We start from the raw sequence: 16,816 nt of genomic DNA on the forward strand, positions 1-16,816 counted from the left end.
TATCATAGCCCCCGAGGCCCTGGCCCAGACATTTGCTCAATATTATGCAAACACAATACGCCCCCCAGGAATCCCTCCCGGCGGAAGAGATCGACAAATTCCTAACAGACCTTCCGCCCCGGGCGCTCTCGGATGACGCTCGAGACCGGCTGGATCTCCCGCTGTCAGCTGAGGAACTGGGAGACGCTCTGGGGGAACTGAATGCAGGCAAGGCCCCTGGGCCCAACGGTTTCCCCTGTGAATTTATGAAGGTGTTCCATCTCCAATTGGAGATGCGCTATAGGAAGGCCCTGGAGGCGGCTAGGGATCGTGGACGACTGCCGGCGGACTGGCGGCACGCTGAGATCGTGGTTTTTTGCAAGCCAGGAAGGCCCCAGGATCGCCCGGAGTCCTATCGTCCGATTTCGTTGCTGAATTTTGAGGCGAAAATACTGGCAAAGGCCTTGGCGAACCGTCTTCTCCCTTATATTGCGGACCTAGTCCATCCAGACCAGGCAGGCTTCATGCCCCACAGGGCAACGAGACATAACATACGGCGCGCGCACCTGGTAGTGGAGGCAGTGCGGGCGGCGGGCATCCCCGCGGCCCTCCTGCTAGCGGATATAGATAGAGCATTCGATTCCCTGAGTTGGCCGTACCTTCGAGCGCTCCTTCTTCGGCTCAATCTGGGCCCGCGCTTTCTGTCCTACATTCACTTACTATATACGGACCTGACGGCGGCGGTGAGGGTAGCGGGGGCGGTCTCCGCTCATTCCTTATAGGTCGAGGCACCTGGCAGGGATGCCCTCTTTCACCTTACCTGTTTGCCTTGGCGATGGAGCCGCTGGCGGCTTGGGTGAGGATAGACGCCCAACTGCGAGGAGTGGAATGGGTGGGGGGCCCGTCCGACAGAATCACGCTTTATGCCGACGACGTGCTTTTCTTTCTTACGGACCTCAATAAATCGGGGCCAAGGGTTCTTGATATAATGCGCATCTTTGGTGACATATCCGGCCTCACGCTCAATGTGCAGAAATCGAAATTGTGGGTCCTGGGCGATGGGGGAGCCTTGGGTCCCTGGGCCTCGGCCCTTCAGGAAGCGGCGGGAGGCCTTAAATATTTAGGCGTATTTGTAACAGATGTGCCGGGAGTCTCGTGGTCCCGCAATTTAGTACCGGTTTGGGACAGGATACGGTCGGATATGCAGATGTGGTCCAGGATGCCGTTAAATGTTTATGGCCGATCGGCCATTTTTAAGATGGTTGCTCTGCCCCGTATTTTGTACCAATTACAGAATCACCCGTACCCTGTTCCGGCACAGTGGTTTCGGCAGGTGAACTCTGCCTTGGGTCGGTTCCTGTGGACTGGGGGAGCAGTGAGAGTAGCGCTCCGCACCTGCTTCCTCTCGACCTATTGTGGGGGGCTGGCTACATCTGATGTCCAGTCCTATTATCAAGCGTCACACCTGCTAGTTCTCAACGAATGGGGGTACGGGGACCGAGGCGACCCGGCCTATGCCCTAGAGAGGTATATGATGGACCCGGACACGCTCCATACTATTTTGTACTCGGCAAGTATCCGGAAAAGACTCCCAATGGTCACTCAGGTAGTCTTCAAAGTGTGGCGTGACGCTCTCCGCCGCATGGGATGGTGGAACAGGCTGACGGGGGAAACCCCGCTGTGGCACAACGGGAGGTTACCGGATTTAGCATCCCTACGGGGCTTCGAAGGCTGGGATGCTATTGGCATCTCGGCGCTGGGCCACGTTATGAAAGGCTCGGTCCTCAAGTCCTTTCAGGTATTGCGGGATGAATATGACATGCCCCAATCCCAATTCTTCAGGTATTTACAGCTCCGACACGCCCTAACCCCCGCAATAGCGGACTTAACGTCCTTGCCGGAATTCAGCCCCTTGGAGGCTAAGATATTTATGGGGGAATTGGAAACGAAGAAGATTTCAACCATGTATCAAACATTGGTTACCCACTGTTCCCCTTCTCTTGATAAACTGCGGGTGGTCTGGGAGGGAGAACTGGGGGATTTGGAAGAAGAGGACTGGAGAGAAGCTCTGGAGGCCCCTAGGGGAGCGGCGATAGCGGTGCGCTTGCGCTTCATCCAATTTAAATACCTGCATAGGGCGTATTACACGAGGGAACGACTGTGGAAGGCGGGGCTGATAGCCTCCCCAGATTGCCTGAGGTGTGGAGGTGCGATAGGCTCCTTCTTACAAACAGTATGGGGTTGTGTGCGGTTACAGAGATTCTGGACCGGAGTGTGGGACTGTCTGGAGGAAGTGTTGGCTTGGGAACTCCCTCGCACATCGAAGCTGGGCCTCCTTCATGTTATGGAACAAGTGGGGGGAAATATACACAAACGCCAGTTGCTTCTCCTGGGCCTCCTGGTGGCCAAAAGGGATATAGCCCAAGCCTGGAAGGCCCCCAAAGCTCCATTGGTGGGGGTGTGGAAAAGGGGCATGGATTTTAACATGGGACTAGAACGCCCGGTATTTGAGGCCAGGGGCTGCCCCAGAAAACATTACCGGATCTGGAAGAGATGGGCGGACTACAGGGGCCTTTTACTGGACCCTCCAGCGCCGCGAGCCGCCGATATGGACCACATTCATACTGCCCCTGGGTGAACAGAAGCACACGCTGTTATTGTGATGGTTAGGCTCCTGTATCTGGACAATGTTGACACAGTGCAGGGTGGGGGGTGGGAACTAGGTTGGAACGTGGGGGGGTGAAAATAGGGGAATGTTGATTGAATATCTTAAACCTTATCACTTTTGTCTGCACACTGTCTTCCTGCTACTATGGGAGCAGTGTTCCCTTTTGTATTCTGTCAACTGCCAAAATCCAATAAAATTTTGTTCTGATAAAAAAAAAAAGTGTTATCCTCCTGTTTCCTATTGAGACGTTTGTTTTGGTTGGTTGTGGGTACCCTGTAGAAAAATTACATTTGAGAAAAAAAATCTAAAAAAAAGAAAACAAGAAAAATAAATTCAGCACTAACCAAAGTCTTAAAAATATAGAGGTTTTACCAATACTAACCATATTTTTTCAGCTATCAGAAATAATACATTGTATTGAATATAGAGATAAACGATAAGTGCAAAGAAAGTTAAACATGTATCTTATGGTGGGTTCACAGTAGACGGTAAGTTGAAAATAGACTACCACAGTGATAACTGGTTGTATTTAATAAACATAACTCAAGTCGATCCATCATAGTTTTCCTTTTTATGTGTTGTCAGGCAAAACTAGCATTTCTGTTGCACTACTTTGTCATCATTTAGAACATTTACAGTTCAAGATGATCATTGGTAGTAGTCATCATGAAACACTGGGGAAAAACATATCAATTGGATTGTGGAAAAAAACAATAGCTGTTATGCGTGTCCAGCTGTTAATATATCTAACTAAGTAATTTGATATAGGTGAAAACAACATTACAGAGCAGATTTTTACAAATTTCAACACCCATGCTAAGCCACCTCATGACATTTTTCCTGAATTAATTAACTACAACTCATGAGTATCATTTTCTGCAGGGCACAAGTCCTAAAAAAAGAAGCGTGGGGACCAACTAGGTTAGGTAGTATACAAGTGACAACATGGTGCATGACATCACAGCGTGACATCACGGCATCACAGGATGTGACATCACAACCTTTGACCTCACAGGAATTGACATCACAAGAAGTGACATCACATCATAACACTTCACTCACATTTCACAGGTCTATCATGAGTACATTTGAGCGCATTATGAGATTTAGCAAAAGAGATTTGCGTCTGGGTTATGCCGAAAAAGTGACACAACCCAATGCAAAAATGTGGGCCTCAATTCATACATATATATTTTTTTAACTCTGCCACAAAATGGTTGGCAACAAGAAGAAATGTAGCAGTAAATCTATTCTGCTTAATTGGTTGCAAGGTCTGCATTTTAAAATAACTTATGAGGTTAAGGCACCTGCTGCAAGACCTTTGCTTGCCCAATAAATCCCAAGGAACAATAATAATGGTAAAATAGCTTTGAAGGATAACGCATTTGCTGGAGAGACGTGTGTTTTCTTTCATTCCAGTTTTGAATTAAAGTAGCGTGTGGGTTAATATGTCTCCTGCAAAGCATATTATCTAACATGCAGATGAGAGATATTTACTTTATGTAGCTAAGTAGTGAGTTACTGCTTTTAACACAGAGATCCTTTTGCTATTTGCAGTTCATACATTTTAATCCTTCTAATATAGAACAGTGAGCTATGAAGGATATGTGACTCCTACACCTTGTAACCCTCACGGTCTTATATAACACATTTTCTACATTGATTTACACATTTATAGGACTTTTTGTCAATGTATTTTATGTATGTGTGATGTAATGAGCTCTGGCACCCTGCATTGTAGCGATGTGAAAGAAATAAAACAAAATAGTGGTATTTAAATTGTTGTTTGTGTAAAGACTGCAACAAACCAACAAATCTGGCATTCGCATGGTGCATGCATATCTCTTATTTACATGGATTGAACAATGTAAAAAGCATGCCTCTCAAGTATTTGTGAAGGGATAACAACAAGCTTTGTGCCTCTGTTTCCCTTCCTTTGCATTTGCATATAGGTGTGAGGCTCAGATAGCTCCCAATCAGGGTAGTGGAACAAAAGGAGGCCTTATGGCTACTTATGCACTCAGCTAGAGTCTGAAATATGAAAGCACCCTCGCCACTTGCACATTGCTGCTCATAAATAAAGTAGACAAAATGCAGGAGCTGCTGAATGCATCTCAATGTCTGAAAATTACACCGGGACAAGTTCAGAAGATTTCAGTGGGGCCCACTTCTTCCAGGGAAGACAGCATCCACCCTGTGAAAATAGTGGATGGATGCCGTGTCCTGACTTGTGCCCTGATTTTCTGGAACAGCCATTCAGATCCATATCGAAATGTTCCTGTTTTATGTAGTTTTATATAGATGGAGGTGATGAGGTATAATCTTTGATTTCTCTATTATGTTTTGAAGAAGAAATAGAGCTCTATTGTTTTCCAACAGTTAGCAGAGTCTCTATGGTTGTTAGTGGTATTTAGTAGTACTGGGCTGTATTTATAGCCCACTTCATATTCTTAATAAATCACATAATGCTTTACATTTCATTCATTCAAAAACATTATTTCGGTTTGTTTATGAACCATAAAAGTACAGAACACATTTTAGACATTGAATAAATACACATATTACATCCCAGTTGATATACATAGACTACAAATTTCCATGTGGTTGCCGAGTCCCATTAAAATTCCTAAGACAATAAGTTATATATTTACAAATTTAAAAAGTTAAAATACAGCAGAAGCTCAAAGTCTTCCTGGATGTGTTATCCAACAACAGCCCAGGAGCTTTGTTACTTCCGAAGCATTCTCCGTCTTATTAGCCACATAGAGAACAGAAACTTGGCAACGGCTGTAACTATTAGTGCATTAGTATCGGATTTTAGAATTCTAAAAAACTCTAGATAATTCCTAACTCCCAAGTTCAGACATAGCTGTATAATCCATTTCTTTCTGCTGTTACTATAGGCAGGACAGAACAAGATTACATGCATTAGGGTCTCATTAGAGTTTCCACATCCTGGGCAGGGGCGAGCTTGGCCCTCTTTCCATTTGTCTGTATATGAATGCAGGGGCAGTGTGCCATATCTAAGCTGTAGATACAACTTCTTTGCTAGAACCGGTTCAATCATATCTAGTTCCTTCTCAAATCTGTAAACATTCTTGTGATCTAAAAAGCTATCAGTGAGACTAGAGGGTCTGGTTGATTGAAGAGCTTCCTGTAGATTATGATGTTTTATGGTCTCAGCCAGGGTTTGTCTCGAGATAACTTGGCATGCAGCCTCAGGATTGGACCACAAGTTCTCCAGTCCAATCTTGGTCGCTAACCCCCTTATAAATGATAGCCACTGTATCCTACCTGCACCCTGACAGGCCATCACGGTTTTCAATTCTTCTCTATAGCTCTCAAGCTCCGGGACACTCCACAATCTTCGCCAATAAAGGAGCGGGCGAGAGGCAATTACTTCTGCAATTGGTCTCAGATTTAAATCCAGCCTTAATGGTATTAGCGGTGTGCTTTTTGGTAGAGTGAGCAGCTGCCTAATAAAGTTATTCTCTGTAACACCGATCTCATTTACTGGTCGGTGTCCCCAAAGTTTCGCCCCATAGAGGGTGGAAGATCTGGCTTGAACTTTGTATATTTCTAGCGGGGCACTCACTAGTTTATGCACACAAGTTTTCTGCACTTTTAAGATTCCCCCCGCGGCCTGTGACAGCCCTAGGTTAGCCTTAGACATTTGAGTATCCCACCCCATTTTGTCGTTCAATGTCAAACCAAGGTAGACACAGTTATTTACCCTTTCCAGGGGTCGACCATCCATTTTCGGGTGGGGGCAATTAATTGTGCTGGCGTTAAACACCATGTACTTTGTTTTATCTATGTTAATCACCAGGTTCCTTTTCTTACAGAATTCGGTAAATTGGTCTAACACCCGCTGCATCCCCATTGGTGTTTTTGAAAGCAGCAGGGTGTCGTCCGCAAACATTAGTGCAGGGAATTTAGCGCCAGCTAAATTAGGGGCATCAATATATTTTGCGCTGGTCAGATCTTCTATAAGGCCATTTAGAAAGAGGAAAAATAGTGTGGGGGCAAGTACACACCCCTGCCTAACCGCTTTCTCAATCGGAAATGCCCTAGACAGCTGGCCAAATTTACCAAAGCGTACCTTCGCGAAGGTTCCTTCATGGAGTCTTTTAAGTTGATGGCACAGGTAAAGAGGGATCCCCATGTTGGTTAATATGCTCCACAATTGGTTCCTATCCACCATATCAAAGGCGGATTTGAGGTCCACAAATGTTAGGTACAGGCTACCCCCATCCAAGACCACATGCTTCCAATAAAGTACCTGGAGCCGTAGTAATTGGTCGATGGTCGATGTTTTGGCTCTAAACCCTGCTTGCAGGTGGGAGAGAATATTATTCTCTGTAATCCAATCCTGCAGGCGTTGTAAAAGGAGTCTGGCATAAATTGTTTGAGTGACATCAATAAGGCTAATTGGCCTGTAGTTTGATGGTACCAGCGGGGAGCCCTTTTTATAAACCGGGATGATTTCGGCCCCCAGCCAGGTGCTAGGGAGTTCTTGTCCGTCCAAAATGGCATTAAATAGGACAGTCAAGTAGGGGACCCATATCTTCAACTCATCTCTATAAAGATCACCAGGAATCCTGTCCAACCCCGGGGCCTTATTAGGTTTCAATGCTAATACCGCTAGTGTCACTTCCGACAAAGTAAATAAAGGAGGGCACCAGCTAGGATCCAACCACAGAGGAGAACTTGGTAGGTCAAGAGTTAGGGAAGCAGGACTAGAGTAAAGATCTTTGAAGTAAGCACACCAAACTTCCTCAGCAATGTTGGGGTCGATCTTAGACTTGCCCTCTGCCTTGCCGGTGTGAACCAGATTCCAAAAGGATCGTGCATCTTTCACAATCAGTGCCTGTTTGATTCCCTGCCATCTCTCGGTTTCCCATTCAGATTTTGCATGGAAAAGGAGATCCTTATAAGCCTTCCTTGCAGTCATAATGGAAGTCTTACTGCCTGTTTTAAGAGCAGATACTAAAATAGTTTTTGCCCCCCTACATGACTGGTTATACCAGGGATTAGAGTCCTGTGGCTGCCGTTGGCTCTGGTTGGAGGATTTGTAAAAATTGCCTGCCAGGGTCTTCATTAATTCTTTATGAATTTCTACAGCCTTTGCGCCTGCCGCAGAATTTGAGGCACTCTCATTCAATGCTAGCACCCGCTCTAGCTGGGGAATTACACTATTGTACAGGAAAGCCAGATTTTCTGGTGAGGACTTAATAGTGGCCCAACGGATTCTTTTCCCACCCTGTATAATTCTAATATTACTTGATACAGCGTCAGCCTCTTGTGGCACCGCCTCAGGCTGTGGCAGATCCAACTCTACTACCAAAGGGTTGTGATCACTTTCCGAGCGATCATGTACCTGGAAGTTACAAATCATTGGCCATAAGGACAAGCTAGCCATAAAATAGTCAATTATTGACGAATGGCCCATTCCATTATAAGTACACTTTCCTGGGCTATCCCCTGGAAAGCAGCCGTTACATGCTCTAAGTGAATGTGTATACGTTAAGGATGTGAGCTGCATGACCATAGGTGACCAGGATTTAGTTTGGTAGACATTAGGGAATGGAATCTGGCAGACGTCATCCTCGTCTGATGATATCTAAATGGCCCCCCCCAAGTGGTTCATAGTGACAGTTAAAGTCTCCCCCTATTAACACCTTAGTCTCGCTAGGGAGACAATTCAATAAATTAGTTAAGGCCTCTAGAGTCTGTGAGGTCCCTCCCACATGAACAGGACGTAAGTAAATGTTAATGATTGCCAATTTAGGTGTTTTTGGGCGAGCTAAGAGAATGCATAATAAGTCACAGCTATTAGTGCTAATCCTTTTAACAGAAAACCCAAGATGGACACCCACCCATATAGTCAGACCACCAGATGGCCTGCCTCTAGCACCCTTTATGGCGAGTTCAGTGTAGGTAACATACCCCATTCTATGGAGGGCGGTCGTAGCCCATGTTTCCTGAAATATACAGAGTCCATGAGTATCCACAAAATCACACCAATCAGTGCTGTCTAATTTTGTAGCCAAACCCGCCACATTCCATGATAGGGCCGCTAAATGTTTGCTTTGTCGGCTAGATGGCTCATTTGACTGGTTGGAAGATGTGGCAATTCCTACGATTGGGTCACCTAAATCAGGGCACAATTGTCCCTTAAAGGAGTCATGGCTAAATGTGGGGGATTTGGCCATTTGGGAAATAGAGAGAGCAGTGGTAGATTTGGGTACTATAGACATCAACCTAGTCCCACTCTGTGCGTCCACCCACGCTAGCTCCCCTTTACCCACCTTTGAACTAGTTAAGGGAGGCTTTACTTTATTTTATTTCTTATCTAGACTTCTATTAATTTGCATTGTCATCTGACAGAAAATGTGTGTTTTAAATACCTTTCTAATACTTGTTAAACATCATTGCCGCAGTCTTTTTTATTTTCTTATCTCATTTTGGTTTTTGGTAGCATTGTTTTTTTTACGTTTCAATTAGTACCACTGTACTTTCTAGATACTTCTGAGAAATTACAGTGGTACATTGTAAACAATTTTAAAAACATATACATCAATAAAAATACTTTCCCCAAACTCTACAGACTTTGCTAAACTGCCTCACTTCTTCTCATAAATTACACAAAGAGTAATAAGCTATATTTGGCATTAAAACATTTAACAAAGTGTGGTCTAAAAAATGTGGCTGCCATTTTATGTTGGAAGGGCTTTGATTGACTAATAATATTGTGTTTCGTCATCGCCATGTACTGAGGTGTGCCATGAGGGTACCGCAGTATACAGCAGACCAATATATCACTAAGTTTTTGTCCATTAATTGAAACAACCACACCATAATCTATATTCCTGCAAAATTTCATGTAAATCGTTCAGCCATTTTAATGCTACATCTGTGTAAAACGTCTATGGAAAATGCATTGGTGGAAAAATATGTTTTGGCACCCCACTTTTTTTCTTTGCACCCCTGTAACTAATCATCATGAAACTTTGCATCATCAGCCAATGTAGAAAAAAGAATAGATCTACAAAGTTTCCTGGAGAATAATTTTACGATGACAAAGTTATTATTAGCAACCAAAATTTCGTATCTCTCTGAATCCTAACTATAACTACAGAGTGGCTACCATCACTATGTCATATAAATATAAATATATATATTTTCGTGCCTCTAATGAAAGCACATGGAACTGCTTGAGAAGCAGTGGGGTTGCCTTTGTGACCAGAGCAGGCCACACTACATTGAAGAACAAAGACGCTCGATTTTGAAGGCACCACACGCAGCGCTATGTTTTAACCTTATTTATTCAGGAGGCAGCAGCAGTCTGGCTCGAGTCCTCGCAGAGTAGTCTTGCGCCTTTAGTGCCATACGCGTTTCGGAAGACTATTCCTTGTTCACCGGCTTGGCGCTTCTGGGGGAATCAGGAAACTAGCGTGATTATTGAGCAGGTGATATTTAAATGTCTTAGTCCCGCCCCACTGGGCGTTTAGTTTTGCTCTGAATCTTGGTATTTGTAGTTCATTAGTAAATGCCGTTTTCATATTGCACTCCTCATTAAAATTCCGTCAGGTCGCTTGCTTCGGCCACGTCCAGCCTGCTGCTTAGTGACGCCGCACTGAACAGGTACGTTGCTCCATTTTCGTGCCTCTAATGAAAGCACATGGAACTGCTTGAGAAGCAGTGGGGTTGCCTTCGTGACCGGAGCAGGCCACACTACATTGAAGAACAAAGACTCTCGTTTTTGAAGACACCACACGCAGCGCTATGTTTTAACCTTATTTATTCAGGAGGCAGTAGCAGTTTGGCTCGAGTTCTCGCAGCGTAGTCTTGCGCCTTTAGTGCCATACGCGTTTTGGAAGACTATTCTTTGTTCACCAGCTTGGTGCTTCTGGGGAATCAGGAAACGTGCGTGATTATTGAGCAGGTGATATTTAAATGTCTTAGTCCAGCCCCACTGGGCGTTTGGTTTTGCTCTGAATCTTGGTCTTTGTAGTTCATTAGTAAATGCAGTTTTATTATTGCCCTCCTCATTAAAATGGAATTTTAATGACAAGGGCAATATGAAAATGGCATTTACTAATGAAGAACAAATACCAAGATTCAGAGCAAAACCAAACGCCCAGTGGGGCGGGACTAAGACATTTAAATATCACCTGCTCAATAATCACGCACGTTTCCTGATTCCCCAGGAGCGCCAAGCCGGTGAACAAGGAATAGTCTTCCGAAACGCGTATGGCACTAAAGGCGCAAGACTACGCTGCGAGGACTCGAGCCAAACTGTTGCTGCCTCCTGAATAAATAAGGTTAAAACATAGCGCTGCCTGTGGTGTCTTCAAAAACGAGCGTCTTTTTTCTTCAATATATATATATATATATATATAACAGAAAGAAGAAGGCGCGAAGCCGAAACGCGTCCTGTTGAGCTAACGGATTAATATAACCCGTTTCTATTTCCCACGTTACGGAGTGCAGTCAGTTCTTTCTGAATGTGTCAGAAGAAATCGGAGCGTCATGTATATATATATATATATATATATATATATATATATATATATATATATATATAACCTTGCGGCGGCCACCACTAGGTAGTTATAGTTAGGTCAGCATTTCCATAAGAAATGCATTTTTAGTGTTGCTAATAACTTTGTCCCCATTTGACGAATCTCCCTGAAACTTTCCAAAAAAGGATCTACTTTCAGACTAATTTTTGCATGGAATGTTTCGAGGTGATCCATCAAGCCGGGGTCAAGAAAAAGAGGGGTCGCACAACACAAAATCCCTAACCATTTCCATAGACTAATTTAAGAAGCGCAACCTCAAAAACTGAAGAACGAATTACACCAAATTTGGCAGGAAGCTACATCTTGGTGGTCCACAGATTGTGGTTTTGTGATATGGTGTAGATTTGTGCAGTAGTGTTTGAGAAATTAAGGTTGAAAAACATTTGTATATCTTGATGGTTGGGTCAGCGAGGGTCCCTTGAGAGTCTTGAAGGAGCGCCAATTTAAAAATAGAGTGCTCTGATTGTTCCTGGGAGTTTTTTTTTCCTTGGGCCATGTTGCTGACTCCCGCTGGAGAGAGCGCTCTGTTTGGCTGCTAGCAGCACGAGGAAATTGTTGCTGGCAGCCATTACAGGACTCGGAGACTTAGGCCCCAGTCCTGAAGTAAAAAAATAAATAACATAAGAGCAGCAGGGTAGGTAAACCCTGCCCCCTAGGCTGCATGGGTGGGTGAGCCAGAGGGACCACTCCTAGGGCTAAAATACAGAAAAAAGTCAGCAATTTTTGTTGTGACGTTGAGGGACTTCTGCGAGATTGCAGCCAAATAAAAACAAAATGGTAGCCCCGGCTGCATTGTTTAATACAGGGGGGCATGAGTCCCTACTCCCCAAGTCATTATAGGCTCTGGGGAGTGCATTCTCTGTGGCCGCATTCCATAATGGGAGAGGGGTGTGTGGCCCCCCTTTTCAAGCTATTACAGGCCCCGGGGAGCTCAGCCTCAGGACTGTAATGTCCAAATAAGGGAAGGGGGGCATTCAGTCACCCTCAACAAACATTTAAATGCCCCAGGGGGCCCATCCCCAAGGAGTCAACTTCTTTAATTAAGTGGAAGGGACCCTGGGGCCCTCCTCCCGAGCCATTATAGGCCCCGGTGAGCCCACACTTGGGGTCGAATTGTCCAAAAAAGGGGAGGGGCTATGCAACCATCCCCCTCCTGAGCTCTCAAAGGCCCCAGGGACCCCATCCCCTGGGGCCGATAAACTTTTTAAAACCCGGAGCCTTTAATGGCCCTGAATAGCCCATCCACCAGGGCCGGCATGCTTGCAGGGCCCTGGAGAGCCCACCCCCGGTACACAGTAGTTTCCCTGTCTGCATCAGCGCAGGCAGGGAAACTTGTGTTTTCTCCTGTCTGGAGGGAGCATTTTCAAATCTTCCTCAGGACGGGAGCAAACACACAGTCTGCTCCCAACGGATGGGTGATTGCTTCCAGCATACAGACCAGGAGCAGACTTGTACACTGTTGCAATGATGCAGGCAGGGAAACAGAACAAGATATTGCTTCCGCCTAGAAGGGGCAGCATAAATAGTTGCTCCTTCCAGGTAGGAGCAATGCCGGCTCCTGCGCAATGTGGGAAGCCAGCTGGGGGCAAAGCGGGCATGGGGCTCCTCCAGCAGCCCCCAACATATGCATGGTGGTCCCCCTGGTTGGGTACAAGGACAGCCACCTTTAAAAAATTCACGCCCAGCCAGGGGGAGGGGTCCCCGGGCCATTATAGGCTCTGGGGGATGTGGTCCCCAGGGCCTAATGACTCTCAGTGAAGGGGTCCGGGTGACCCCCCTCCCCTTTTAATATAGATACAGCCCTAGAGAATGGGGTCCCCAGGGCCTAATGAGACTCAGGGAGGGGAGCCAAAGCGTCCCCCTACCCATTAACATAAATAGGGCACAGGGGTAAGGTCCCCAGGGCCTAATGAGGCTCATGGAAGGGGCCCTGCTGCCCCCCTCCCCTCTAAAAAAACACACGCCCGACGGATGGGTCCCTAGGACTTGATAAGGGTCAGGGAGGGGGCCTTCTGTGTGTGTCAGGGGTTGACTTTACGTATGGTGATAAAATATTACTATGTCAAAAAAAACTTAGAAATTCACTGGAAAAAATCAAAGATTAAAGTAACGTTATAATTAGGTGTGTTAAAAAGATCTGTTTTTGTTTTTTTTTTAAACTTATAAATTCACTGAAAAGAACAAACGTTTAAGTAAATTTATACTTAGGTGATTAAGTCAGTGACAACATTAACGTTTTGAAATTAAAAGAAACACAGAAATTCACCAGTTATAGTTAGCAGTGATAACTATAACTTGTGCATGCCAAGCACTGTTTATGACCTCCCATATCAAAGTCCTTTACAGAGGAGATGATCCATGGTGCCACAGGAAATCAAGTCATTGTTGATGAGGCATACTCAATAGCAGCAAACTAGTAGACAAAGGTGAAAAAAGAATAGTTTATGTACCGATCACACCAGGTCAAGGACAACTAAAATACTTGCACTTAGAAGGGCAGAGGAAGGAGTAGTTAGTAGCTACAAAGCTGGCAACAGCCATGTGAGAACATCAACTTTACCCCCAGATAGTGCGAAAGTTCACCTGGATAAAGACCACTCCTGTTTAGAAGAGTGGCGAAAGATGAGGCACCATTTATCAGTTCTTCTAGTGACTAGAGCTTAGTATCCGCCAGTCCAATTCTAGGTGTTACTCTGCCTCTAGGGTCACCTGCAGGATGAGAAACCTTTAAAGGTGCCCAAAGGTTTAAGTTTCACACAAGGTTCTCTTGTCTGCAGTATCTCTCAGAACTCTCAGCCAAGCGAATCGATTACTACAACATTCTCCCAAACAAGCAGACACCAATTAACTCAACTTATTTGGGGTCAAATGTGGTATTGCCAGCTACTGTGGCCTAATAGAAGATGCACACTGAGCATTCTCATTCTTCTGATAAAACTTAGTGAGAGCATTAATTCAGCCAATCACTCCGTGAGAAGTGGTGTATGCAATAATAATGCATTTCATTTCCGGTGGACTAAATTTTCTGAATTAGGCTATTAGTTAATTACATAGATCAACATGGTGAACATGAATTGCAAAAAAAGGAAAACAGAAACACACCTCTTTGTTGTATACGTTATGCCCCAAAAGCTGGTCGTCATATCGTGAAATCCCATAGCGACGATGGTTCTGGTAAAAATTTTGGAGGCCGTAGTACATAAACACATCTCCCTAAAAATAAAAGGTTGAATTTGATTAGGAAGCAGTAAATCATAATGATTATCATTACAGACCATGAAAGTGAAAGGATTACTCAAAGTTTAGGTTGTCACAACAACAGAAGCCAGGACTAAACACATTAGAATTTCCTCTCTCAGAAAGAGGGGAAGGCAGACAACAGAGAGGTGAGTTTGTGTAAAGCTAAACTAGTTAAGCATAGGTTAGCATTTGAACGACTTTTAGTAACACACCAAATATTAGCAATGCTGAGTCCTCAATTTGTCGTTCACAGACCAGTAAGATTTAGGGCTAGATGTAGGTAATTCTAATTTACCGACTCATAAATACCGAATTTTACCGATTCGGTATTTATGAATCGGTCAATTAGACGGAGGGAGATGTAGGTAATTTAATTTTGAATTACCGAATCGGTAACATTCGGTATTTACCGAATCGGTAAATACCGATTCGGTATTGCCCATTGATTCCTATGGGCCTGGAGGCCCATAGGAATCAATGGGCAATACCGATTCGGTAAATACCGAATCCTGCAAGGGTGCAGGGGGTGTCACTTTGACACCCTCTAGCACCCCAAGTTAAGGCTTGTGTGACATGTGGCACACATACATGCCCTAAGGGCATGTCTGTGTGTCACATTGCACAGGTGTGCATGCACAGATGTGCATGCACACCTGAATTCGGTATTTTACCACCCAATAGGATTGGGTGGTAAAATACCGACTCTTAAGGGCCTGTGGCACTCTTAGGAGTGTCTCCCACATATGGATTTACCGAATCGGTAAATTTACCGATTCGGTAAATTTACCGATTCGGTAAATTTACAGAATCGGTAAAATATAGGCCCCCTACATCAGAAAACCCTAATACCGGTCGGTAACGGCCAAACTCGGCCATTACCGACCGGTATTACGGCTCCTACATCTGGCCCAAAATGTGTAAACAGAACTGAGAACAGCATCTGGGAATTGCAGTACCTGTATATCTGTGGACCACGAGGAAAGTCATTATGAGTCCGTTGGCCGGGATCACAGACCAAAGACTGGTCACTTCCTGAAGAATCCAAGGATTTCAACCAGGTTCCACAAAACTGCAGTGCTCATTTCATTTATGTAACACTAACACTTTTATAAGTCCATTACTCTAAATGCTTACACTGTATACGCTACAATTAGACTGAAGATGAAAAATATATTTCATAATACATGGGTGGGGTGTGAATCGTGAATGCTGTTTGTCATGTTTCAATTACGAAATTGCAGGGTTGTTTTAGTTATTTGCACATTGGATTCAGTGGACCATGTGAGTCAGTAGTAGCACGGGTAGGTACTACTTTTTCAAGTATTTTGTGTCTGATGTAAGAGTGGCACAGAGATCATTGTCCAGTCTGCCCTCTCCCACCCCCAGCATCAATCCCAGACCCACTCTGACAGCAAGTTAGGACAATTCAATAAGACATCACAATTTCAGGTGTTTTTTCCAACTGGAAAGGGGAGTGTTTGATATGGGTAACAGCTGCAACCAGATATTGGCCCTAAAGTTCCTTAACCACCAGCGACCAGATGTTGGCTGCGAAATACCTTAACCGCAAGCAACCAGATGTTGGCCCTGAAGCACCCTAACTACCAGCAATCAGATATTGGGCCTGACGTACCTTAACTGCTAGCGACCAGATATTTGCCCTAAAGTACCTAAATCGCCAGTGAACAGGTGTTGTCCCTGAAGCACCTTAACCACCAGCAACCAGATATTGTCCCTGAAGCACCTTAACCACCAGCAACCAGATATTGTCCCTGAAGCACTTTAACGATCAGCAACCAAATACTGGCCCTGAAACACCTAAAACACCTGCAAACAGATATTGTGAAGCACCTTAGGTGCCAGCAACCAGATACTGGCTTTAAAGCACTTTAACCGCCAGCAACCAGATATTGTGAAGCACCTTAACCGCCAGCACCCAGATATTGTCCCTGAACCACTTTCACCACCAGCAACCAAATACTGGCCCTGAAACACCTGCAACCAGATATTGTGAACTACCTTAAGCGCCAGCAACCAGATACTGGCCCTGAAGCACTTTAACTGCCAGCAACCAGATATTGTGAAGTACCTTAACTGCCAGTAACCACATATTGGCCCTGAAGCACCTTAAGCCGCCAGCAACCAGATAAAATGAAGCACCTTAAGCGCCAGCAACCAGATATTGGTCCTAAAGCACCTTAACCGCCAGCAACCAGGTATTGTGAAGCACCTTAAGCACCTGCAACCAAATACTGGCTCTGAAGTACCTTAACCGCCACCAACCAGATTTTGTGAAGTACCTTAACCCCTTCAGTGCTAATGACAAGGGTAACTCGTCATG

The 16,816-nt window shown here is 44.8% G+C and overlaps 1 protein-coding gene across 1 annotated transcript in view; it reads right to left on the minus strand.

Annotated features, from left to right (window-relative positions):
- The window catches only part of LOC144772997 (cell cycle control protein 50C-like), a 274,293-nt gene that overhangs the window by 123,320 nt on the left and 134,157 nt on the right, over positions 1-16,816 (minus strand). The window contains exon 3 of the mRNA XM_078657732.1: positions 14,338-14,448. Within this exon, the coding sequence (XP_078513858.1) occupies positions 14,338-14,448 (111 nt within the window). The remainder of the gene's footprint in view (positions 1-14,337; positions 14,449-16,816) is intronic.

This window comes from Lissotriton helveticus, chromosome 8 (assembly GCF_964261635.1).
Source record: "Lissotriton helveticus chromosome 8, aLisHel1.1, whole genome shotgun sequence".
In the NCBI taxonomy this organism is placed as follows: Eukaryota; Metazoa; Chordata; class Amphibia; order Caudata; family Salamandridae; genus Lissotriton; species Lissotriton helveticus.